We start from the raw sequence: 26,247 nt of genomic DNA on the forward strand, positions 1-26,247 counted from the left end.
CATCATTAAAATGAAAAGACAGGGCCTCCCTGGTGGCACAAGGAGTTAAGCACCACACTATGAAGCAGTCCGCAGCCTCTGCAGCACGAGTTCAGTCCCTGACCGGCCAGGGAGAAACCCACATGGCGAAGCAGACCTCTCCTGACTCACCCGCTGTTCCCCTCAGCAGTGTATTTCAGGCACTCTGCCTGTTCTGTTTCCCACTCTGTCTCTGGTGAATCCTCTCCCCCCACACCGCATCTCTGGCCTATACCCCAGCTCTTGTATGCATAAATAAATAAATCTTAAAAAAAATAAAATGAAATGAAAAGACAACCTAATGAATGGGAAGTTATTTACAAATAATGTCTCATACAGGGATTAATATCCAAAAATATGTAAACAACCCATACAACTCAACCACCAAAAAACATAGCACTTTATTAAAAAATGGGCAGAGCATCTAAATAGGCATTTCAGCAAAGAAGACGTATGGATGGCTAACATACACATGAAAAAATGTTCTATATTGCTTATTATTAGGGAAAGGCAAATCAAAACCACAAAGAGATTTCACTTCACATTGGTTAGAATAGTTATTATCAAAAAGTCAATTAAGAATAAATATTGGCAAGGGTGGACCGAAAAAGGAACCTTTATACAATGTTGGTGGGAATATAAATTGGTACAGTTATTATAGAAAATAGCAAGAAGGTTCCTCAAAAAATTAAAATAGAACTGCCATATGATTTAGTAATCCCACTTCTGCTATTGACCTGAAGAATATGAAAACATTAATTCAAAAAGATATATGTACCCCTATGCTGGGTGCAGCACTATACACAATAATCAAGATGTGGAAAGAATCCAGGTGTTGACAATGGATGAATGGATAAAGAAGGTGTGGCATGTCAACACTATAGAGTAGTACTCAGCCATAAAAAAAACAAAACCTTGCCTTTGGCAACAGCATGCGTGCACCTTGAGGGAATTATGCTATATGAAATAATTCAGCAGGAAAACTACAAGTACTGTGGGAGTTCACTGATGAAATATAAAGGGGGTGGGGGAGGTAATCAAACAAACAAAACAAACCCTTAAACTCTAACAATAGAATGGTAGTTTCCAAAGAGAAGGAGCGGGGAGAAGGAGGTTGAGGGAGCCAATTGGTTGGTGTGGATGGTGACTGGGCATTTGGAAGTGGAGATGGCATGATGTATGAAGTTGCTGAGGTGAGAAACTATACACCTGGAGCCTATACAGTGTCATAAACAAATGTTACCACAGTAAAAATAAAAATAAATAATGAGGAGTGACCTACTCTACCAGAAAGACAGGGAAATGTAAAGCAAGACTAGAGTAAATAAAATCACAAGTTTACTTCTCAGAACATTTTTTTATATAGGAGAAGTGAAATTTTAAATAAAACTATGCTGGAAAGGGCCTCCCCAGTGGCGCAGCAGTTGAGCGCTGGGTTGCGAGGCTGCCTGCAGCTTCTGCGGCGCCTGTTCGATCCCCGGCTGCTCCCCGGCCACCGGAAGAGAATCCCACATGGCGCGCAGACCTCTCCTGCCGCCCACTGCTCCCCTCAGCAGTGTACTTCGGTCCTTCTGCCTGTTCTGCTCCCTGCTCTGGCTCTGGTGAATTCTCTCACCCTCCCGCGCTTCTGACTGTACCCAGTGCTTGTATAAATAAAATATAAATAAATAAATCTTTAAAAAAAACAAAAAACTATGCTGGAAAACTTGTCAAAATATTTGGGAAAACTAGACTCTTAGCACACATTATATATGATAACAGTCTAGAAAAATTAAAAATTTAAGTGTTAAAATAAAATCACACAACTAATGGAGTAAAATATGGGAGGACAAAATAATATTTTTATAATTTTGGCACAAAGCAAGCAGATCTTTCTTAGTATAAACACTGAAGTTAGAAATGATACAGAAAAAAGATTATGAGCCTGAGTATATAGCTTTTCTAAACTTCTATGTGGCAGTCAACCACCATCATTATAAATTAAAAATAAATGACTAACTAGAAAATAATTTGCCACGTGTAACAGATAAAAGATCTGTATGTCTATATTGTAAAGTTATAACTAATTAATTAAAAAGTAAACATTATAGATAAAATGGATGGAGGATCTAAGTGCAAAATTTACAAAAGAATAAATACAAATAGCAAACACATGAAAGATGTTTAACCCCACTATTAACCAAAGAAATATATATATATATATGTATATAATAATAGTTCTTAGCTGTTAGATTAGGAAAAGATAGAAAGGACTTACATATCCCATATTGAAAGGAATGGGAGAAACTGGTACTTTAAAAACACTTTTGTATGCATATTCTTTGACCAGTAATTCAACTTCCAGGCGCTTGTAGTAAGAGAAAGTGTAACAAGTATGCATATATGGTGTTCACTGAAGTGTTGTTTCAAAGAGAGAAAATTGGAAAGAACCAATTTTCTATCATAAGGAGCTTATTTAAATTATGCACATTTGTATGATGGAATGTTACAGTCATTGCAAAGATGAGTTACACGTTGGCATAGATGAATGGTGCATTTTATTTTTTATTTATTTATTTATTTTTTCAATTTTAACATTTATCATTTTTTAATTTTTTAAACAGTATTTGCTTCCCGCCACCCCCTCAGGTGTAGTCCCCATAGAATTTCCTTCCCCAAGGCACCCATGCACCATCACTTTAGTCCCCTGTGCTCCTCCCTCCCTCCCTCTCATCCCTCTCCCTTCTCCTCCCCTGCAGGATGTCTCTGGTTTATAATTGTCTGTTTTACTTCACTGTGTTTTGTACTGTTAGTATTTTTTTTTTATACCGATGTCTTATTTGGTTCCCCTATATTCCTGTTATAAGTAAAACCATTGATATTTTTCTTTTTCCTTCTGGCTTATTTCACTGGGCATAATTCCTTCTAGCTCCATCCACGTTGCTGCAAATGGCATGAGTTCATCTTTTTTTGATTGCTGAACAATATTCCATTGTGAATATATGCCACATCCTCTTGATCCAGTCATCTATTTTTGGGCATTTGGGTTGTTTCCAGGTTTTACCTATTGTAAATAGTGCTGCAATAAACATAGGGGTACAGGTGTTCTTTTGAATCATTGTTTTTGTGTCCTTTGGGTAGATCCCTAGTAGTAGAATTGCCACATCATGTGGTAGCTCCATTTTTAGTAGACTGAGGAACCTCCACACAGCTCTCCATAGTGGTTGGACCAGTTTGCACTCCCACCAGCAATGTAGGAGAGTTCCTTTTTCACCGCATCCTCGCCAACATTTGTTGTTGCTTGTTTTTTTGGTGTGTGCCATTCTCACTGGTGTAAGGTGGTTGTGATTTGCATTTCCCTGATTGTAAGGGATGTTGAACATTTTTTCATATGCTTGTTGGCCATTTGCATTTCCTCTTTGGAGAAATGTCTTTTGAGTTCTTCTGCCAAATGGAGCATTTTAAATGGAAAAAAAAAGCCACTTTAACATCTATGGTATATTCTCACTTTGAAAAATTAGAATGTATTTTTATAGATCTATTGAAAAGAACCCCTGGAGAAATATAGTCCAACATATTAACAGTGATTATCTCTGAGGGCTGAAATTATAAGAAATTTTTATGTTTCAATTTAGCTACTTATGAACTCTTTCTTTTTTCACTTAAATATGATTTTATGCTCAATGGGAAGTTGTTATTTCTTTCCCAAATATAAAACAAAGTGAAGGAAATAGATAAAGTGGTTTTTATGAACTGAATGTTTGTGCTCTTCCAAAATTCATATGTTTAGGTCCTAATCCCCAATGTGGTGGTATTTGGAGATGGATGAAGTCATGGGGGGTGGAGTCTGCTTGATGGGACTGGTGCCCTTAAAAGGGGATAAAGAACTCTCAGCTATGTGAGGATACAGTGAGGCGGTAGATCCAGGAATTGGGCCTCACCTAAACCAACCATATTGGCACCTTAACCTCAGACTTCCAGCTTCTAGAACTGTGAGAAATAAATGTTTGTTGTTGAAGCTGCCCAGTCTATGAAATTTTGTGATAGCAGCCTGACCAAGACAATATAATTTAAGGTGAAAAAATTTTTAAGCAATGTTGTTCAGGATAGGAAAGCTCTGAGCTTGTTTTAGGTGCTGGGAAAAAAGTCATCAAGAGAAAGAGAGTCAGAAGTAAGGGGATTTTAAATCAATCAAGGTTCTGGAGATGCTATAACAGAATGCCAGCATCAGGACTAACTTTAGAAAAAAGAAAAAGAAAAAAAAGGGCAACATAAATAACTTAGGGCAGCCTTTTTGAGTAGGAGGGGCACAAAAGATATACTAGCCAGTGAACTCACTTGTTTGCCAAGTGGATTGGGAGAAAAAATAATCAACTGAGTAGGAGGGTTGAAACTTTGGGCTGGGTGCACCAAAGAAAATGGTCTACACAGAATGAAATAGGCAAGGCATAAATTATCAGGTATCTTATGAACTTCCTGATAAGTCCCAGATCTACCAAATCATAGTCTCTGACTATGGTAATCCTAAAGCCCACTAAAATCTGGAAACTTTGAAATAAATGGTTAAGAATATGGGCTCACTGCTAGGCTAGAATACAAATTTATGAACAAAGGTCAAATATTACATTTATATGACTTTCTTCAGCATCATTCAACAGCCTGGGAAGAGAGAATTTGAGAAGGACAGATAGCTAGCTCTCTTCAAAGTTGGGCTTTGGCACTGTGGGTGTAGAAAAAAGTCAATGGGTCGATGAAATCTGAGATGTTGTTAAGTACATGATTAACTTGGGTAATCATAAGGTAAGAAATGGGTGGAGAGGGAGGAGTTGAAGGACTGGAATTTATGAGGAGGATGGGAGGCAGAATTGTGAAAGTCAGAGAGTGGGTGAAGTGTGAGAACTGGAAGTTTTAGTCAGTGAGCTGTGTCTTGGTGTAAAAACAAAAATTTGAAAAAGGGAGATGGTGATGTTAGGGGGAAAAGGATGTCCCAAAGCTAATTCCATATAGGCTTTGTGGACTCCACCCCCACCCTAGGTCAAAGTCAAAGACACTGGGAACTCCAAATCCCATCACCACCAAAGGGAAGGTGGCTGGGACCTGAGGGTGGGGTTAAGCAGCCAGGTGGATACAAAAGGCAGACACGTGGGCTTTGGAGGATCCCCCATTTTTGGCTCTCCGCCAGCTCGCAGAGTGACTTTGGGTTTCCAGGTCGTCGGATCGGGTAGGACGCATTAAAGACTTTATTTCCCTATTTTCTCCCTGAGTTGTACATTTTCCTTATTTCCTTTTTTCTTGTAAATAAACCTTTTATTAACCTTTTGTGTGTGTCTGTAGTAGAGTATTCATAAGTCCCTTTAAAGCGCGCAGGTGAGGACCCACAGCCAGGAACCCGTTTAATATCGGGGCTGCTCTATAACAGTGACACAGTCCCAAAAGTAGACATCCAAGGGGCTTCTGAGCTAGAGTGAAGCCAAAGGGAGCCAAACATGGTTACCCTTAAGAACACGAAATTTAGTGAATCCCATGAGTGGAGGCCATGATGGCTCTTCAAGGCAACACCAGACATAAAGAATATTAGGGTATGGAGGGACAGGGACAGGAGGAACTAAAAGAGCTGGGTAGGCTCGTTGTGGAGATCCAGAACGGCACTACATCTAAGGGAACCCAACTTGAGAACTTGTGCAGGATGAGCCAATATATTCTCAGTGTATAGTGATCTCTCAGTTGTCCATGTGGTGACAGCTAGAATTTTGGCTTAGGATACTATTTGGCATATATTTCTTTTTTTTTTTTTTTTTTTTTAGAGGCATGTTTTATTTATTTATTTATTTGTTTGTTTGTTTTGTTTATACATGCACTGGGTACAGTCAGAAGCACGAGAGGGTGAGAGAATTCACCAGAGCCAGAGCGGGGAGCAGAGCAGGCAGAAGGACCAAAGTACACTGCTGAGGGGAGCAGCGGGCGGCAGGAGAGGTCTGCGCGCCATGTGGGACCCTCCTCCGGTGGCCGGGGAGCAGCCGGGGATCGAACCGGCGCCGCAGAGGCCGCGGGCAGCTTCGCAACCCAGCGCTCAACCGCTGCGCCACCGGGGAGGCCCTGGCATATATTTCTATTTTACCAATATGATGTATTCATTTGGAGGTCTTTGTCACATAGGCTACGTACTTCCTTAGCACCTACTTCCTTGTCACATAGGCTACCTACTTACCTACCTGGAGATTAGCTTCCTTTTTGAATCCCCGCTGCTTAATGTTGTGCTCTTTTACATGGTAAATACTCAAAGTTTTTTTCTGGGTAAGTGAATGGAATCTACGAAGCAGTCCCATATTTCCAAGAGGAATTTACACAGGAGGGTGCTCTGTAAAGCTGCTTTCCCAGTTAGAGGTAATGTTGCTCATTGTTTGCCTTGGCTGAAAGCTTTTAAATAGCTCGCTTGGTGACTGGCTGGGGAGTGTGAGCTATGTTTGATGATGAGTGGTTTGTGGTGATGGAGGTGAGACATGTTACTGAAAGTGGAATGAAAGGTAATAAAAATTTCATTCTCTATCTGGCATGAAAAGTTCAGTATCACGGGCTTTCCCGGTGGCGCAGCGGTTGAGCGCTGGGTTGCGAAACTGCCCACAGCCTCTGCAGCGCCGGTTCGATCCCCGGCAGTTCCCCGGCCACTGGAGGAGAGTCCCGCATGGCGCGCAGACCTCTCCTGCTGCCCGCTGCTCCCCTCAGCAGTGTACTTCGGTCCTTCTGCCTGCTCTGCTCCCCGCTCTGGCTCTGGTGAATTCTCTCACCCTCCCACGCTTCTGACTGTACCCAGTGCTTGTATAAATAAAAAAAAAAAAAGTTCAGTATCACAAAGTCAGTCTCTGTTCTCTCCCTAAGTGACCTCTTCTTTATTCATGGTTTCAATTGTCACCCCAAGGAACACACGGACCTTCCCTGTGAATCCAGATTCATATCACTTCCTATGACATCTTTTTTCAGAAGCAACAGAGGCCCTGAGGCTCACCAGGTACACTTAGAATTCATGTGTTTTGGGGCCTTAACTGCTGGTTGAGCGCTGTGCTGTGAAGCTGTCAGCAGCCTCTGCAGTGTGGGTTTGATTCCCGGCCAGCCAGGGAGATACCCACATGGCGCTGCAGATCTCTCCTGTCTCGCCCACTGTTCCCCTCAGCAGTGTCTTCAGTCTTCTGCATGTTCTGCTCCCCTCTCTGTCTCTGGTGAATTCTCTCACCCTCCCATGCCTATGGCCCATACCCCAGTTCTTGTATAACCAAAAAATAAATCTTAAAAAAAAAAAAAGAATTCCTGTGTTTCCAGGACAAATCCTGGTCTTCTCCCTGAGTTTCTTCTCAGGGGAAGAGACTTAGCATCACTTATACCAGCAAGCCAGGAAACTCAGTAATCAACCTTGATGACTTCCTTTTCCTTATCTTCCATATTAATTTACCAGGTCTTTTGAATTTTTAGATACAAGGAACTCAAGTTCATCCATTTCTTTCCATTGTCAAGCCACCACCCAGTGCTGGAATACTCAGATATCTCCCAATGGGTCTACCTATGCCCACTTTTAGGTCCCACCAATCTGTTAACTTGCAGCCAGAATGATCTCTTCAAAATTCAGATGTGATGGTGTCATGTTCCCTCTTAAACCACCGCATGCATTATATTGCCTTTGTCCTATGCATGACTTACAAAGCTCAATATGGCTGATCCCTGCCCATGATCGTTTTATCCCATGCTCTTTACTCGTTTTGGAAGCCAGCCACAGTGGATCTCTTTCATTCATGGATAGGCATCATGGTGTCCCCACTCACCCCCAAGACCTTTGTACATACTCTTCCTTCCCCATTTAGGTACTTAATCCCTGTACTTCTCTCCTCAGCTCTGCCAAGGTGAAAACCCCCTTTTATATTCACTCATAGAAATAAGTGCCCTTCCTTCATTGCAGACATGTCAACTGTGATTTTATATTTGTGTGTATGATTATTTCATTCACATCTGTTTCTTTCACTAGACTCTAAGTTCTGTGAAGGGTGAGAAGCCTTTGTGCTTTTGCTAAGTGCAGTGCTTGGCACATCATGAGTAGCCATAAATATTTGTTAGATGAGTGAATGAAAAGACCAAAGAGCACCCTTGTGTGGTATTAGATGTAGTCACAGCAATAAAGTCCAGTTTCTCTGGTCCATCCACTGGAACACGGGAATAGTATAGTCAAAGATAATTTGTGTAGACAATGGTATCCATGATAACCAGGAGTTAAAGCCAAAAGGATGCATTCTTGTTTTCACTCTGCAATGCTGTGTGTGTCCCCCCAGGCAAGTTACAACTTCTTTAGACCCAAACATTCCATTTCATCTACAGAGTAGGTGTCTCCTGCCCTGGAACTCTCAGCAGCTGTTTTCTCCAGACCTCTTTCCCTTCCCACGTGCCTCTTCAACTGGAAATGACTGTCAGCCTCTTCCAAAGGTAGGAGAGGGCTTAAAACAGACCTGGCTTCTCTGTGGAAGGATTGGGATGAAGCACATAGCGTAGTAAAGAATTCCATGGAAGTGCCTTGCTTGTCACAATCTGCTGCTAGATTCTATAATATTTCATCAGACAAACTAGTTTTGAAAAATAAGGCTTGGCTATTTGACATGACAAGAAGGTAGTCCTAAACATGGTTTGTTACCTGCAAGGATGTTGAGTCATCAAACTTAAAAGGAATAACCTAGGAAACTTGGCTAGGTGTATTTACTCCATTTCTTATGGGGTAACATGTGCTCAGACTGATCTTTCTCACTCAATGATCTCCAAGCAATCTAGATTTTCAAGCTGCTATTTTTTTTCTATGTATTTTGCCTAAATATTTACCGGTAAATTAAAGGGAGTAAGCTGGGTTTTGAACCGGTATCCTTCTGCAGAAGAAATCCAGTCTCAATTGCCTTCTCCATCTTTGTAATTTGTGCATCCCAGACCATCCTCGTAGCTGAAATCTACTTCACTACCAAGGAGGCAATCCCATCCTGCCCTATGGACCTACAGTGGAAGCTTGCAATAGTCTCTGTGTGTATGAATTCTTTTTCTCTAGAGTGGACGCACAAGTTCTTATCACCCTCAGGGAAGTGTCATTAAATTGCTGAAATGGTGTTAGAAGAAAACAAACGTGGCTGATCTTGCGGCACATCTGCCTTTTCTTCATGTTTTCCAGTTTGTATAAAAAGCTTCAGAAAAGAATGTTTACACTGCATGTGTATATATATATGTGATTTGACAATCCAAACTACACACAGCCACCCACTTCTGAATAGGGGAAAGAAAAAAAAAAAAACAGAAGCCTGCAATTGTGTAACATGTAAATCTCTTCTGGACGGGATCCCATCACTGTGGTTTGGCAACACAAACAGCACAACATCTCTTTTCTCATCTCTTGAAAAAAAAGCCCAACAGAGAAAAAAATACCTTGAGAATAAAGGTAATGATTAATCTATCAGGCACAAAAAGGATCGTTTTGGGGATTTCAGGTTCTAACTCGCTAATTCAAATAAACAGCAGTGAACAAGGAATGACAATTTTACCAGAGGAGGATTAAGTCACAGGCTGTAATTGGGACACTGTTTGTACAGTCAGAGAATCTCACCAGACATCTCCAGGAATCTCTGAGCCGTTGTCAAAACTCCCATTTTCACGTGCCAGTGAAGTAGGGACCAGAAGAAACGAGCGCTGGTGGGAAGAGTGGTCTTTAGAGAAGCCCCAAGATGAAGCCTGAGAAGGGACCCAAGAGGAAAAGCTTCAAGCAGAGACTGGTCTTGAAGAGCAGCTTAGCCAAAGAAACGCTCTCCGAGTTCCTGGGGACATTCATAATGATTGTAAGTATTTCCTAAACTCTGACCCAGTAATGCCTGCCTGTCCCCTTGCTGCTGGTGGAGAGTTCTGTTTTGGTTTGTTTTCTTTAAGTTTATCATTAGATTCATCTCCTTTAGGAAACAGCAAGTTACTTCCAGGTTCTGTGTTTATCCAGTGGCCACAGTATTAGATTTCTATCTATTTATTTCAATTATCCACAAAAATCGATGGGGTCGTGAGAGGGGAGGTGGCACTTTCATTTCAGAGTTTTGCTCAGATTCAGGGCTGGTTCTGTGATTAAAGTCACCCCTTAGAAATTGTTCTTACTGTCTAATTAATTTATACGTCGCTTGCTTCCCACAAAATTGAGGTGCCTTAATCCCTTGACATAAGTGACGACAGTAAATACGGTTGGCAGGAATCAGATCACTATTACAGGTGCTTGACAAGAGCGGTATTGTCAGATCACTTGACTTAATATATTAAACATTGCACTAGGTAGAAATAGCGTACTGTGCAATAAACCAGCCTTGGCTTTGTATCATTTTTCCCTCTATTTAACTCAGACTAATCTCTAAGGGTCTTTAATTAGACAATTAGGAGAACCTTTTAGATATAAAGGAAGGGCTGATTCTAAGAACCTCTTTAGGATTTTGCCCAGATATTTGCATGGCTATTAATAAAAGACTGGAAAGCTTACTTAAGTGACATGGACTCTAGGTTTTCATCCTGCTACATTTTCCTACCTTCTCTGGATGCTGAATTTCCAGCTGGACCCAGACTATTTATTAACAGAAAGTTAAATGTTTGATTATTCTCATGTGTAGCAACTTCTGATTTTAACTTGCTTTAAAAAACAAACAAAAAACCATACTCAAAGTGTACCTACTGCAGGTGTAAATAATTTCATTTTTCTTAAGGTTGTAGAGAATTGCCTGTAAACTTTGTGCATAAATCATCCCTGGTTTTGAGTGAATCAATAATAATTTATAACAATAAGATAAGATTGAAAAATGAATGTAAACTCAAAACATTGTACGCGTGTAAAATAAAGGGAGAGGTGTAAGTTTCCTGGTCTTTAAGAGCTTCCTTATACCTGATTCACTCAAGTATTTATTTTCAAGGTATTATGGACAACTTCCTGTCCTCCTTGACTGTCCTCAAACACTTGACTTAGGTGGGGAAAGAGAGAAAATAAAAGCCAACCATTCTTCTGATTCCAGTCACTTTTTACTGGAAAATCACCCCAATGGGAAAGAAACCCTTGGGTCATGTACTTAACGATTTGACCTAAAAAGTAAATTGTTGTCACTATAGACTGATTTCAAACCCCTTATTACCTGAAGCCATAAGCAAATTCAGTTATAATTCTGAATGCTATGCAGAAAGCACAGAGCAGAAAGTGAACTAAACATCCGTTTTGCAACCAAAAATAGTTAAAACCTCTGTATTTCTTAACAAGAACCTGTTTCATAATCCCATCCTCTCTGGGTTGAGTAAGTAAAAATTTCTTTCAGCCATTCACTATTCTACACATGCAACTAGAGACCGCTTTCCCTAGTATGCAAGATGAGCGCTAAAGAAATATTACCTTAATATTGTACATTGAAAAATTAATCTTTGTCTTTTCTGGTTAAAGCCAATCATTTCCTGAGAGTTATGACTTCTATCTACACTGAATATTCATTTTATAAGGCAAACCCTGATTAAAGCTGTCATTGTGATTATGATTCTCAGTTTTGTTAAGGTTTGTGGGAATGGGTAAGTTTCTGCACAAACAATAACTTTCAATCATGAATCTATACAGTTTTGCTCAAAAGTTGTTTCTACTTTGTTAAAAAGTCATTGCTTCTGCTTTTTTAGAAAATGTACAGTTTGTCTTGCTTTTTTCAGTTAAACAAAAAACTTTCCAAGCTGATAAGGCATGGGGAAAAGTGTTCATTAAAAAGACAGTCGCGTTTTCTCCTGACCTTTCGATCAGTTTCTCTCTATTCCACATATACGTGAGACCATCCGCTATTTAGCTCTTTCCTTCGGATTAATTCTGACCAGCATAATCTCTTCCAGCCCTGTCCATGTTGGCTGCAACTGGCATGAGTTTGTCTTTTGTGGTCGCTGAATAATATTCCATTGTATAAATATACAAGAAAAAGTCAAAACTAGCAAGCTGCTCATAGAACTGAGGCATCCAGCCAAGGAGGGGACTGGGGGCACGGGATGGGGGTACAAAACCAGGAAAGGGTGAACACAAGGAAATATGGTGATGGTTCTCAGGTGATACGGTGACAGGAGACCTATGGTGATACAATGATATAAGAAAAAAAATTAATTACTAAGAAAATTAATTATAAAAATAAAATAATTTTTAAATATACTAAAAAAAATGCAAAGATGGCAGAGGATTTGCAGGACTCATCTGTCCTTCAAATTTATGAAGTTGACTTTCTCCCCAGATCCTGGAAGTCTAGTGCCATGCCCTCCTGTTCCCTGCTCCCCCCACCAAACTGCTCCTGGGGGAAGCACCTCACACTCATTCACACCGTGCTAAGAATGCTATGAATGGTGACTGATAAGGCCTTCTGGTAGCATTAAGGGAAAAGAAGATCCATGAAAAATTCTTTGTAAACTACAACTAAAAGCAATAATAATGAAGTCAAAAGCAAAATAATTTGCTCTAATTTGCCTTTTAGATAGAGATAGTGCCAGGGAGAAGCTTTGCAATGCATTTTCTCTATCGCAGAGAAGCCTCCAGCTGCAAGGTGGGGAGCATGCATTAAATACCCATCATGTTTTAGCTTCTGTACTTCCATTTGGTTCATCTTTGCAGCTGTGTAATTATAACTATTGTATTAGAAAGGCTTTATTAGCCCCCATAAACAGTAGGAAGTAAGAGTTCAAAGAGATGAAGCCTGCCTAAATACAAAAAAAAAAAAAAAAAAAAAAAAATCAAACTGGAATTCTTTCTAATTCTGGACAATCTCTTTGCTAGAGAGTAAATCACATCCTCTCTTTCCTTTAACATTTCCAGGGATTGGAGCCATAGTTGGCTCTCAGTTGCTCAGGGCATGTAAATCTAACTGGTAGCCATAATAAGGCTATACCATTGGTTAGACCCCGAAGCCAGTGTCTCACTTCCTCTGAAGCAGAAAATACTGCCCGATGCAAGTGGACTTCAGCCCCTGCTCTGGAGCTCAGGTCTGGTGATTTCACAGCGCACGTTATATGCACGCGGCTTGCAAAGCTCCCGACATGGGAAATGCTCGTTCAATGCTAATGCCCTTTCTCCTTTCTTGCTTCTTCCACTCTTGCTTTAGAGTCCTTTACAGTACTTAAGAACAGCAGCGCTGTTTCCTCCTGGGTATCTTACAGGCACTTGCCACAGCGACTCCCTGAGGACTCGCGTGCATCCATGGGGTCCTGTAAGTGTGTGTTAAATTCAAATCTCCCTGGAGACGCGCTTCCCAGGAGCTCTCGTGACTTCTCAAGGAGTGACTCCTCACTTTTCTGTGGACCCTTTTCTCTCTTCAAATGCTTTAGGACTCTTTGATACAGAGCTTCTCCTGGGGCCTCCTCAGCAGTGCATTTCCGTCAATCTGTCTGTTCTGTTCCCCACTGTCTCTGATGAGTCCTCTCACCGCCCACACCTCTGGCCTGTACCCCAGTGCTTGTATGCATAAGTAAGTAAATCTTTTTTTAAAAAAGCAAACAACAGAACTTCTCCTATTGAAAATGGGGAAGTGAACAGCCCAGCATGCAGTAGATTTCCTTTTGCTGTGGAATCGCATCCTTTCCGGGCTGGATTTTCGAGTGGGTAGCATCTACTTGTGTTTTTAGGAAGACCCTAAATACTTTTCTCACCTGTTTCAACATTAGAGATCTACCTTTAGGCATCAGCAAAAATGAAAAGAAAAAAATATGTGAAAACTTCTGCTGAAAGGAATATCCTTGATCTGTGCCCTGAGGAGAAATAAAAAGGACAGAGGCCAGGACACTTCATTAACACCTTCAGGCCTTTTGTAACACTGGGGTTCTGAAGTGGTTCACCCATATCTCCATGCCTCTGATGAACACACTGACCATGCATTGCAGTTTCCCCTAGCTCTTCTATCTTCTGGAATCTCCTTGAGACCAGAGTGTGGCTCTCCACTATGGGAAGTGGGCCTAAGAGACCCTATAACTCCATTGTCTCTTGCTTTTTGCCTCAACAGCCCTTTTTCTCTTTCCTCTCTGCTTGGATCTGGCTTATTGCTTTGCAAAGCCACACCCCACACCAAGCCCAGGATGTCCAGGACTGAGGGTGCCACAGAACTGGAGCTGTCAGTTTGCCCACGGAAGATAGGTCAGAAGCCTCTGCAGTCAGCAACGCCCCGGCTGATGCTGGCCATGCGTGGCTAGTCTTCCGTGGAGGGCCCCCCATCATGGGGCCCTTGAACACTGCACTGACTTCGGAATAAAGTGGCCACTGTTGTTTGGCCCCTACATCTATCAGGTGAGGGGATAGGGACCCACATGCTCACAGAATTCTGTCAAATGCTCTTTCTAGCTTAGCAGGACCCCAAAGAGAATGTCCTTCAATCCCACCTGTTTTTTAGAATTTATTTATGCTTCATGTCCAGTTCCCAGGCTTTCATGGATTTGTACTTCTGTCCCTGGCTGTTCTGTCACTGTAAGATAGTTCAAGGTTCTAAATCTGACCCCATGGAAGGTTCTGCAGGGTTCTTGCCCTGTACTTTTGGGGAGGTGTGAAGGAGCAAAAGGTTAAAGACGTGGTTCTCACCCTTCAAATACAGGGGTGAGGAAAAAGACGAGTTAAAAATTACTAAGCAACCCTCTATCCAGACACTTTATCCTTGAAAAATCTCATGCAGTTAGAGAATTGTTCTTATTTTACAGATGAAGGCTTATTAGGTTAAAGCAATTTGCCACAAGCCAAATGTGAGGTAGGGCTGGGATTAGAATCAAATCTCTGGTTTCTCTTCTTCATGAAGTTACTGTTCTCATGTATACTTTGAACTTTTACCACTGGCCTTTGTAAAAATATGGTCCTATTTTGAATGATTTTAAAATGTATACACATGGGTTCATGGCTTTGATACCTTCTACAACTTTAGATTTTCCCCCAAAGACATTTTTTGTGATGGATCTATCCTGGGAGACATGTAGATGCAGATAATTCATTCTGTAGTGTAGGGTGGTAGGTTTGTATATTCATTTCCCTCAAGAACTGTTATATTGTTTACAATTTGTCACAATCACCAACACGGCTGCAATGAACATCTCTGTACACTGCTCCTTGTACATAATCTCAATCCTCAAGATTTGGTGAAATCTGAGTTTCCAATCTCAATCCTTGAGATTATGCACTTTTTCTGCCCAATTTGATATACAGGAAGTAGAACTTCACTACTAATTTCAATGAGTTCTAGTGCACTTGGTCATCTTTTCATGCTTACTAAATCTTTAGATTTTCTCTTCTGTATATTGCCTATTCATATCTTTTGCACATTTTTAAAGAACTTTTTCTTAGTGGTTGTGGCATATTGGTAACTTGAAGTACAAATATGATTTAATATTTTATTTTTCATATTTGGGCTTTAAATCATTCAGATTTATTTTGGCGTGTCATGTAGAGTAAGTGTCTATATCTGGAAAGAAAGCCAATTGTTTCAGTACTGTTTTTGACCAGTTCATCCTATTTCTTTCGGCTGTGATGACATCTTTACCATCCAGTTTACATATGTATGTGGTTGTATATCATATAAACTTTATTCAGTTCCCTTGATCTTTTTGTCCAAACCTATACCAATACCGTATATTTTCATTATAGTCACGTTCTAAATATTTTTCGTTTATCAAGTTCCATAAATACTCTGTAGTGATTTTGACAGGAATTGCATTGAATTTACATATTATTCTGGATAGAACTGACATCTTGAAAACATTGAATCTTCTCATCCATAAACATGAAGTGGATCTTCACTCATAGTGTCTGCTTCTTAAACATTTCTTTCCAAGGTTTTATAAAATGGGAGAGAATATTTTTCAAAATGTCATTTCTATTTTTTCTTTATTTTTATTTCTATTTTTTCTAGGACACTGAGGCTCATTTATGCTTCCAAATGTATTTTTCAAAATTGTTAATATTTTCAAAATTAATAAGTAAAAGCAATAATTTGAAATGATTTCTCATAGTTTTAAAATCTCTGTATTGTACAGGTGTCCTTTTAATTTTAAATCTGGTCTCTTTGCTTTCCATTCAGTAGTGTCTGCTTTGCCCTTTCTTACAACTTTCCCATTGAGGTGATACACTTTCAACTTATCAAAGTTGTCAAAGTGTAAAGTGAATCAACATCTCTTTCGCATCTTTTTGAACAACATGAAAGCTTTTAAAAACCCTAATCCACTACTCTATCATTCTTGTCATTATTGTCTAATATTTAAATTCTACCCTTATCATTATTACTGTGTTTTTAATTATGGATATTTATTTAAATTTACTATCATTTGCCTTTTTTTTTTTTTTTTTTTTTGCTAATTGTTACCTTGTACATCCACTACTTTTGGGTGCAATCTCCTATGTGTGTGTATGTGTGTGCGGGGGGAAACAACTTTAGAAAAGAAAATTTTAGGAACCTTATAAAAATTTTTTAAAATGAGTTTGAGGATATTTTAATTTTGTAAAACTTAAGGAAGATGGTATGTGAGGGATAAATTAATATGTACATTTTAGGTTGACATTTGATTTTGCTTGCCATTTTGCAGATGTTACTCCATTTTCTCTCCTGCTGCTATTGACAGGCCTGTTGTTGGTCTAATTTTTGTTATTAATAAGCTGACTTTCTCTGGTTACTGTCAAGAGTTTCTCTTTGTTTTGTCTTTTTTTCCGGAATTCACTTAAGATAACTAGGGTTGAACTAATTTTATTTGTACAGCTCAGGATTCATTGTTCATCATTGTTCATTTAAAGATTTGCAGTTTTCACCAATTCTGCAAGTTCTCAGCTTTATTACCTTGCCTGTCCCCTAGTTTCTCTATTTTCTCCCTTTAGAAGACCTGCTATATTTGCACATGCTTGGTCCTCTCACCATTTTTCTTTTTTTTTTTTTTTTAATTTTTTTAAAGATTTTTTTTATTTATACAAGAGCTGGGGTACAGGTCAGAGGTGCAGGTGGGTGAGAGAATTCACCAAAGGTGGGGAGAGCAGAACAGGCAGGTGGACTGAAGGCACTGCAGCCAACAAGACAGGAGAGGTCTGCCGCGCCATGTGGGAATCTTCCTGGCTGGCCAGGAATCAAACCTGTGCTGCAGAGGCTGAGGACAGCTTCACAGCGCGCCGCTCAACAGGCTGCGCCACCGGGGAGGCCCTCACCGTTTTTCTTTATGTGTCTTAACCATTCTTTCATATTTCTATCTCCTAATCTCTGCTTAATGATTTTTGTCATCAATTCATTGATCTCCTATTCATTTTAATCAAATCTTCTGTTTAATACATTCTTTAAGTCTTTTTTTCAAAAATAGGTTTTCTTTTTTAGAAATTCTATTTGGCTCCTTTTATTAATTGCTTAGCTTAGCTTTACTTGTTTGTTTGTTTTTTTCATCTCTTCAACTGACCAGATCCTAATATATTCATGATATTTAATGATTGTTCTGTCAGCTCATGTGTTAGGGGAGTTAGTCATCCTGCTTATTTTATATACCATCTCTCATTCATGATGATAATTTCCTTCATAAGTTCATATTGTAAATTCTTCAGGAAGGTTTGCTTTTCTCTGTGAAAATTCCATATGGCTTGACTGTGGACCTGTTCTTCCAAGATAGGTTGCCCAGTTGTATCACCAGCCAGAGCTGATTATCATGAGGGAGAAAGCTGAGTAAAGATGACCAATGACTGTAAGTGCCTGTTGTAGAGCTCTCTCCCAAAATAATAACTCTGTTCCCTCCCCACACAAGATGTGGGACCACGAATGATTAGGGAATCCCATGTTTTTTCCAAATGAAGCTGGCTCTTTTCAAGTCCTTAGGCCCTTAGTTAGCATCAACTGGAGGAGGATTTTCTCTAGGCCTCCTTTTATCAGCAGTGAACATAAAGGGCCAGACTAGCCTGGAAAATTTCTCAGTTCCAGAAGACCTGGGGAGAAAAGCATATCTGGATCACTGATCTAAGGGTTGTAGGCTCCTAGAGCCAAACTTGATTCTGCCAAACGTAACACTACTTTTGATCCTGAGTTTTAATTTTACCCAGAAAGCTTGATGTTTTCATTGACCTTCAAAGGAGAAGTATTTTCCAGAAGTGGGTTTGGTCAATTTTTCTTGAGTGACAATGCCCATTGCAACATGTTCTCATTACTAACAAGAAAGCAGAACATCAGAAATGAGAGTAGAAGTTTCCTCTTCTTTACTCATCAACCTTGTCATGAAGATGTGGAATGAGGTGAGGGACTGTAAGAAGAAGCAGCCTCATTAAAATGTCATAACCCCCAAAAGGACTGAACAAAATGCTAAAACCCAGCAGTGAAGGCTAATCACACATCTAGTGGGTGCCTCATGTCATGCCTGAGTCAGGATTGCAGAGTTCACTGAATCTGCACCTCAAAGCAAATACTTTACAAGGAAATATGCCAATAAAATGTGTCCTCCATCTCCATCTTAATAGACTGATTAATAATAATAAGAAACAGTCTAGGATCCAAGGTCAAGACTATAATATTTAATGGCTCATTCATTCTTAGCCTAGAATAAGTCCACATGCCTTAGTTTCTCTCTGGAAATTTAGACTGTTTTAGGGAGGAAATCTCACCCAAAACCTATGCCTGTATCAACTGGTGAATGACTAAAGAAGTTGGGGTGCATTTATGCCATAGACTTGCATGTAGTCATTGAATATTATGGGCCAGTCTTCATATTTTGATATAAAAAGACCCTCTAAGTTATTAAATTGCAAAAGGTAAAGAATGATATGCATAAAATTCTCCCATTTGTGTTCATACACACACACACACAGAGTCTTGATAGATAACTATTCATAGTGGTTGCCTGTGGAGAATAAAATATGAAATTTAAGGTTGGAAAGAGACAAATTTCTCACATTTTATTGTATACTCTTTGTAACTGAGATTTTTCACATGTTTATGTACACTTTTTTCAACCCTCTGCTCCCCATAAAAGAGTCCACTCAGCAGAATTTGTCCCTTCTACGTGTTTCAGGGAGTTGCTCAAATATGTTCTGAAGAACACTAGTTCCACGAAATGCAAATAACAAGTAAGTGAAAAACAATACACTGTCCTCCCCAAATATACATAGGGAACAGAGTTAAACCTGCTTCAAGTTTGCTCAACTGCAAAAATTATCAGAGCTTTTAATGTTCCCTGCACATCTTTTACAGGGAAATAGGAAATATAGTTGCCCCCAGACTTACTTGACCAAAATCCTTCTTATCAAGGAGCATCTCACAGAATTAATGATCTGTGCAACTTTAGGAACTGCAGGGACTGGAATAAATCTGAGAAGAAAATCAGCCCCCAGAACTCCTCCATATTCAGGAATCTTCCATAGTAAGAGTAACTCAAGAACTACTTGACATTGTGGAGCTTCTCTAAGTAAAGGGATAACTGTCCTCAGCAACCCTGTCCTCCCTCCACACCCAACACATTCAGATCATGATTATACTAGTATGAACACAGACATCTTAACAAATAAATGTTTAATTAGTTTTTTATTCTGGTCCCTGGGATCATGATCAAGTTCTTGTCCAAACTAGAATTCTGTGGAATTCCAGTGAATGCCAGTGTAGGTCAGAAAAGGAGAGCATTGTTCTTTGCAGCCTCATAGAAATAATGAAATTTAATCACCTTTCATTTCTGAGACCTGATTTGGTTCTTGGTAATTTTTCTACTCCGAGGACAACGAGGTTGGCCATTTGCCCATTCACCTGGTTCTCAAAACTCAGATTCCTTTCTTCTTGTGAACCTGCCCTAATGTCTCTTTTCAAGTACAGCTGGTTCTTGAGGGGTGATTGATCTCATTCTGATATTCTCCCAAGCTGCATGTCACCAAATACCTTATTTTTAACTAGAACATCAATATGGCAGTCTTGGTTCTTTGTGCCTATCTTTGTTACAACTGAGAAAATTTTATTTTCCACTTGGAAAACTAACTGACTGGAAAGTGTGCATAAATATGCATTCTGTCCTAATAAAGGGAACAAGCAGACCCATGAGGCAGCAGTCATTATCACAGAAAAACACAGGGCTGGGAATCAGAGAACCAGGCTCCAGATTAAAATTCTGCCACTTATTAGCCACATGTAGTTTACCTCTAATCCTCTGGTTTTTTACTAAAAGGTGAAAGATTTATACAATCTGAAGAGAAACCAGAGTATCCAGTCTTCCATTTTTTAAATAAGGATGGCGTATTGGAAGGAATGTACGTGGAGTGCCTGACCTGTGGTGTAATTGCTGTGAATGTTTGCCCCTTTACCCATCTAGTCATTAAAATGATGTGCAGTCAGACCTGGGGCCCATCACTTACTATCTGTGAATGTGAGAGATTTTCTTGACCTCGTAACCGCATTCCCTTCTTTGTAAAATGAAAGCAGAGGCTCTATCTCCTAAGGTCATTGTTAGGAGTAGTGGGCAAATATACATTAAGTGTGCAACTAATTAAAAGCACCTGATTGATATCAGTTGTCATTGCTGTTACCATTATTATTACATGATTCAGTGAATGTAGTCACATAAACTGAATGGGAATGCAGAGACAGGTGGAGTAGGCCATAGTCCTTCCAGGAACACACACCTACAGCACAGGCTGGAGGGCCTAGGAAGGGAATGCTGGACTGACATATTGGCATTATTTACCTTCCTCTCCAGTTTCAGAAGGCAAAATGCTTACAAAAGAAGTAGAGCCTCTGGCAAACCATAAAATGACTCCCTTCTCGAGAATGGGGACCTTTTTTTGTCTGCCTAGTGCCACTACCTTCAAAAAAGTCTTGCTCGAGTTGGGCCTTCCTTTGAAGGTAGTCACAGATCCTTCCTCCAGGAACCATAAGGCTGTGCTCCATCTCAGTCCAGGAATGTTATCATCATGGTCTCTGTGGGACCAGGAGTCACTGGCATTAAAAGCTATGTGGGTTTCTCTTCCAAGGACTTACATTGTGGCCAACAGCCCCAAGGCTTACTGAGAGTAGGCAGCCAACATGCCTTAGTGATATGGGCACAGTGTAGTTAGTGGGGAGATCAACAGTGTACACTCTGAGACAGGGTGTTAAAGGGATTTTGCCACCCAGTCCAGTGCCACTGTGACTGAGCAGGAGTTGGGTATGGTTTTCTGGTTTTTCAAGAATGATCAAAAATCCAGAGTTTTATGTGTAATTTTTCTATTTTTAAATACTGGCAATAACTTCTAAAATTAAAAAATATTACCTTGTGAACCAAGCAAAGTACATCTATGGGTCAGTCCTACTCATGTGCTGTCATGGATCACCAGTTCGACTGCTTTGAAGTTGCCCTCGACCGTGTTCCACAAGGACAAAATATTCTCGGCAGAAAATAGCAGATGGACAGACTGTGACCTCCCAAGTCCTCTGTCTGATAGCATTGCCTGGCTATTGGAAATCTAATTCTCATGTTCAAGATCATGGGACTTTTCCCACCCTACCACCTGGCAAAAATTGGTTGAGTCAATAGCATGAAAATCATTTTTATTTCAGGCACCATGAAAAGAGAAATGTTGATCTCATTACCAAACTTACAAAAATGACAATGCCACATTTCATCGTACTTTCCTGGTGACTCTTAGTAATTCTCCACTATCTTACCTCTTCTGCTGGTCTGTGAGCTCTCAGAGGAACCCAGTCTGATGTCTGCATCTTTGCTACACCAGGCACCCTGCAAGGCACTCCGAACACTCTACACATACACAATGAATGTATAGAATGCAGAGAACAAGGAGTGACTGAAAGATGCAAGTCCCAGTGGAGATCTTAGTTTCCCATCAATTGACTGACTGAAAGACAGACTGCTAAGCGCACTACTTACTTGATTCAAGTTGAGGACAGTTTAGTGTAAGTGAAGGAATTTGAACTTTGGATACACATTTTAATTTTGGGTCCTTTAGGGAAAAGATCTTTTCCCCTAGCTGCATTTCCTCAGGAAAATTGCTTAATTTCTTTGCCCCAACATTTCTCTAGATGAAAAGAACAGAGTGCTCTTCCCTCTTAGGCTACTAGGGAACTAAATGAGGGTATGTTTCACACACACATTGGGGGGGCACGTGTGTGTACATATCTGATACATACAGACATACACACAAAGCAACTCAATTTAATTATAATACACTTGTTGCCACAGATGGGTGTTTTTTTTATTATTTAATTTTCTTAGACTTATTAAAATTGAAGTAACACTGGTTTATAACACTATGATTTAAGGGAATAGGTTTACCCTTCCTCAGATGGACAGACATGTGTTTTTTTGATGCTAATTTCTATTGTGTGGACTTTTGCCTTACTTAATGACATCTATGGGTCAGTCCTAGTTACTGGAGGATATTTTTCATGTAAAATATTTTCCTTGCCCATTTCCAAGAAGATCTGCAGCAATGTACAAAGTAAACATTCACACATGTCACTGCCCGCAGTTCACACAGCCAAGGTGGCCCAAACTGGCACCACTGGATTAAAAGAGAATCTTAGTTTCCTGGAAATGTTTTTAAAAGAACAATAATGCAAAATACTAGGTGGGTCAGCTTTGGTGGTACTGGGGCATTTTAAGAACAGAGACATTTGAGCTATTTCTTTTGTTCTGGTTCAGGAAAAGGTTCTAAAAGGGCAGACAGGCCTGGGGGAATTGTTTAACTCCTTGGCTCTTGGTGCTGGGAATAGATACCAATGCTACTAAGTCCCTCCAAATGCTGGCCAGTGCCACAAGGAATCCATGTGACTCATGAGCGTGGTCATCAGTGTGGAAAAGGCTCACCTCCGCCCCTATTATCTCAGCCTGCTCACCCCACTATTAGGCTAGTTTGATCAGCACAGGGGGATCAATGTGCCTTCTGCTGATGATGACACAGAACAAAAGAGCAAAGGAGAACAGAGAAGAAAGGATTTCATTCTTCCTTCAGGTCTCATATTCTCCTGGTAAACTCTTAGTCATTTAGTGGAATTTGTCTGTGCCTAGAGAGCTGGAAATCAAGTGAATGGAAATCAAAATAGGTTTTGTATCAACTAAAAAGGCAGCTTTAATCACCATGTGTCTTCTTGATCTCTGAAAAAGGAAGGAAAATGGTGCTGAAAATGATTTCCTCCAGGTCATGGAAAGCTTTGTTGTAAAAGCACAAGTGTTGGGTATTTTTCTGAACTGGAGTAAACACAGTTTTGTTTTTTTGGGTTTTTTCACCAGAAAAGCCACTTGGACTGGGACAGTGACCAGGGACTATAAGGAGGCTTCCCCTATGGGTTTCAGTCTCAGTCCTTTCTCTTCAAACTGATATATGTTCTGTGTATTCTACAACAAGGCCTATCACATGGGGTTGATGAGTAACAAATGGCACTGCCTGGGTTCTCCAAGCCTTTCAGCATTCCCAGATAGCTCCTCAACTTCAGTTCGCAACAAGAACACTGATGCCCCATCCCACTTTCTTATAAAGATCCCAGTGTCCTCCCTGAATGTTTCCATGAATTCTTGGTAACATTCATTACTTCTGATGACCTCTTGCTCCATCCAGTATGTAGTATGAAGCACAGGCCTCTCACTAAGATGACCTGGGATCAAATGCTAGTTCGGTCTCCTTTGTTTTTATTATGTAACATTGGGCAAATTGCTTGACCTTTCTCAGAGTCAGTTTTCTCATCCATAAAATGGAGATAATCATATTTCCCTACCAGGGCAGTCATATAAGTTAATACTGGGACACTGATACAATAATAAAGATAAAGCACTTACTTAGCATGGAACCTGGCAGAAAGTACACAACATATAGATGGTTGCTACTATTAGTGTCGCCTTCTTCACACTAAGCCCAAACAGAGGAGTACAGATAGTAGATGTTTCAGATAGTCTTTAATCCAAAGTCCAGACAATGTCTCCATAGAATTCCTTTCCATTTCAATTTTTCCCAAGAGCTCTACAGGATAGAAACTATTCTTTTAGAATCCAATAAATTGGAAAATACTGAATCACAAGATAGGCTATAAGGCATGTTCCTTTTTCCTTCTTTGAACAATGTTTGATGCCCACACAGAATCATAGACCCCTTGCAATGAGTGCTGGTTCTGGGTGATCCTTGACCCCAGGTTGTATATATTTGCAGACATTTTACTAAGGAATTCTTAAATCTGTGAGAGTTCACTTTTTACATATGGACTGGACAAATATTTATTGAGAGTCTGTAATGCACTGTGTCCTATGCTAGAAATATCTTGGTGTACACTTTATTTTATTTTTTTTAAGATTTATTTTTATTATTATTTATTTTATTTATTTATACATGCACTGGGTACAGTCAGAAGCGCGGGAGGATGAGAGAATTCACCAGAGCCAGAGCGGGGAGCAGAGCAGGCAGAAGGACCGAAGTACACTGCTGAGGGGAGCAGCGGGCGGCAGGAGAGGTCTGCGCGCCATGTGGGACCCTCCTCCGGTGGCCGGGGAGCAGCCGGGGATCGAACTGGCGCCGCAGAGGCTGCGGGCAGCTTCGCAACCCAGCACTCAACCGCTGCGCCACCGGGGAGGCCCTTGGTGTACACTTTAAAGGAAGCAATAGATGCAATAGATTTGATTGGGGTCAAATGTATAAAATCTCTGGGTTTATTATCTGCTCTCCCCATTCCCAGCATTTCAGTTCATGATAATCACGTCATTACTGTAGGTTTTCAATTGTGTCCAGTAATCAGCTCATCCTAAGGGCCATGGCTTAGTCGGGAACTTCCCAGTGGTCCCAAATGACATTTCTTAAAAATTGCACCTCCCATATTTCACATCCCACATCCAAAACTAACTTTTTCTCTTGAAAAGGCATTGCAGGGCCTCCCCAGTGGCGCAATGATTGAGCGCTGGGTTGCGAAGCTGCCCGCAGCCCCTGCAGTGCCGGTTTGATCCCCGGCTGCTCCCCAGCCACCAGAGGAGGGTCCCACATGGCACGCAGACCTCTCCTGCCTCCCGCTGCTCCCCTCAGCAGTGTACTTCGGTCCTTCTGCCTGCTCTGCTCCCCGCTCTGGCTCTGGTGAATTCTCTCACCCTCCCGCGCTTCTGACTGTACCCAGTGCTTGTATAAATAAATAAAAATAAATCTTTAAAAAAGGAAAAGAAAAGGCATTGCATAGGGCTTTTCTTTTTCCAGCTTGTGAAATATTTTAATATATATTTCACTGAACAATTATTTGAGCATGGGGTATGAAGAAGCACAAGCTGCCCTGGGGATGGGATATCCTGGGCAGGGTGACAGAAGGCAAAGGGTAATATAATGAAATAACATTGCAAAGTCATGGCACAGGAGCAAAAGAAGCCTCTGAGGGCTTCTGGTGTCAGAGAAAATCCCACAGAAAAGTAGGATTTTTACTCAGTGTTAAGAACAGGTTGGGTTTGATTTGGGAATGTGTAGGGAAAGGACATTCCTACCGGTGTGCAGAGGTGGGAAGGGTCATGAGCTCAAAGGACTACAGGTGGCCTGGCACCAGCCTGGCTGACTTAGGAGATTAATGCTGGAGATAAGTGGACAGAGGTGGTGGGGGGTCTTGAAGCAAGGCCCTGAAGAGCCTTGAGGACCATGTTGAGGAATTTGTGATACTTCCTGAGCAATGGGGGTTTAATATAAAGCATGCTTCATCAGGAATGAAGCATTGAGGGAAGAGATACTGGAGGTGGGGACACTGATCAGAGGCTGCAAAAGAAGGCAAGGTCTATTTGGTTATAGACAGTCAAGTGTCGGGCCTCCCCAGTGGCGCAGCAGTTGAGTGCTGGGTTGCAAGGCTGCCCACAGCCTCTGCAGCGCCGGTTCGATCCCCGGCCGCCAGGCGAGGGTCCCACATGGCGCGCAGACCTCTCCTGCCGCCCGCTGCTCCCCTCAGCAGTGTATTTCATCAGTCTGCCTGTTCTGTTCCCTGCTCTGGCTCTGGTGAAGTCTCTCCCCCTCCCGCGCTTCTGACTGTACCCAGTGCTTGTATAAATAAATAAATAAATCTTAAAGAAAAAAATAGACGGTCAAGGGCAAGGTGAGGAAGAAATCTGTCTTTTCCTGGATACAAACATCCTGGGTGATTGGGAAGGACCGGGGTACCTGGCTCGCCAATCTTGTCAGGGAACTCTGCCTTCCAAATATCTTTCTTCCTTCTCCATTGAAATTATTTCGCCTGCCCCTGCCAGGTATGGAACCTGGTAATTAAGACAGTATATACTGTCTCCTCTTTTCTAGTGCTGCTTCCCCACCAAAAGCAC

The 26,247-nt window shown here is 40.8% G+C and overlaps 1 protein-coding gene across 4 annotated transcripts in view; it reads left to right on the forward strand.

Moving 5' to 3' along the window:
* The window catches only part of AQP9 (aquaporin 9), a 115,373-nt gene that overhangs the window by 65,143 nt on the left and 23,983 nt on the right, over positions 1-26,247 (forward strand). Inside the window, exons 3-4 of one of the 4 annotated variants that reach the window (XM_054701827.1) lie at positions 6,914-7,003; positions 8,356-8,460. The exons of 1 other annotated variant lie outside the window; for it this stretch is intronic. In XM_054701827.1, the coding sequence (XP_054557802.1) occupies positions 6,914-7,003; positions 8,356-8,460 (195 nt within the window). Of the gene's footprint in view, positions 1-6,913; positions 7,004-8,355; positions 8,461-9,014; positions 9,843-14,283; positions 14,309-26,247 lie in introns of those variants that run through there. 2 more of the 4 variants (XM_037502570.2, XM_037502571.2) reach the window with 2 other exon arrangements.

This window comes from Talpa occidentalis, unplaced genomic scaffold (genome assembly GCF_014898055.3).
Source record: "Talpa occidentalis isolate TD23 unplaced genomic scaffold, MPIMG_talOcc4v2.1 talOcc4.11, whole genome shotgun sequence".
Lineage (NCBI taxonomy): Eukaryota > Metazoa > Chordata > Mammalia > Eulipotyphla > Talpidae > Talpa > Talpa occidentalis.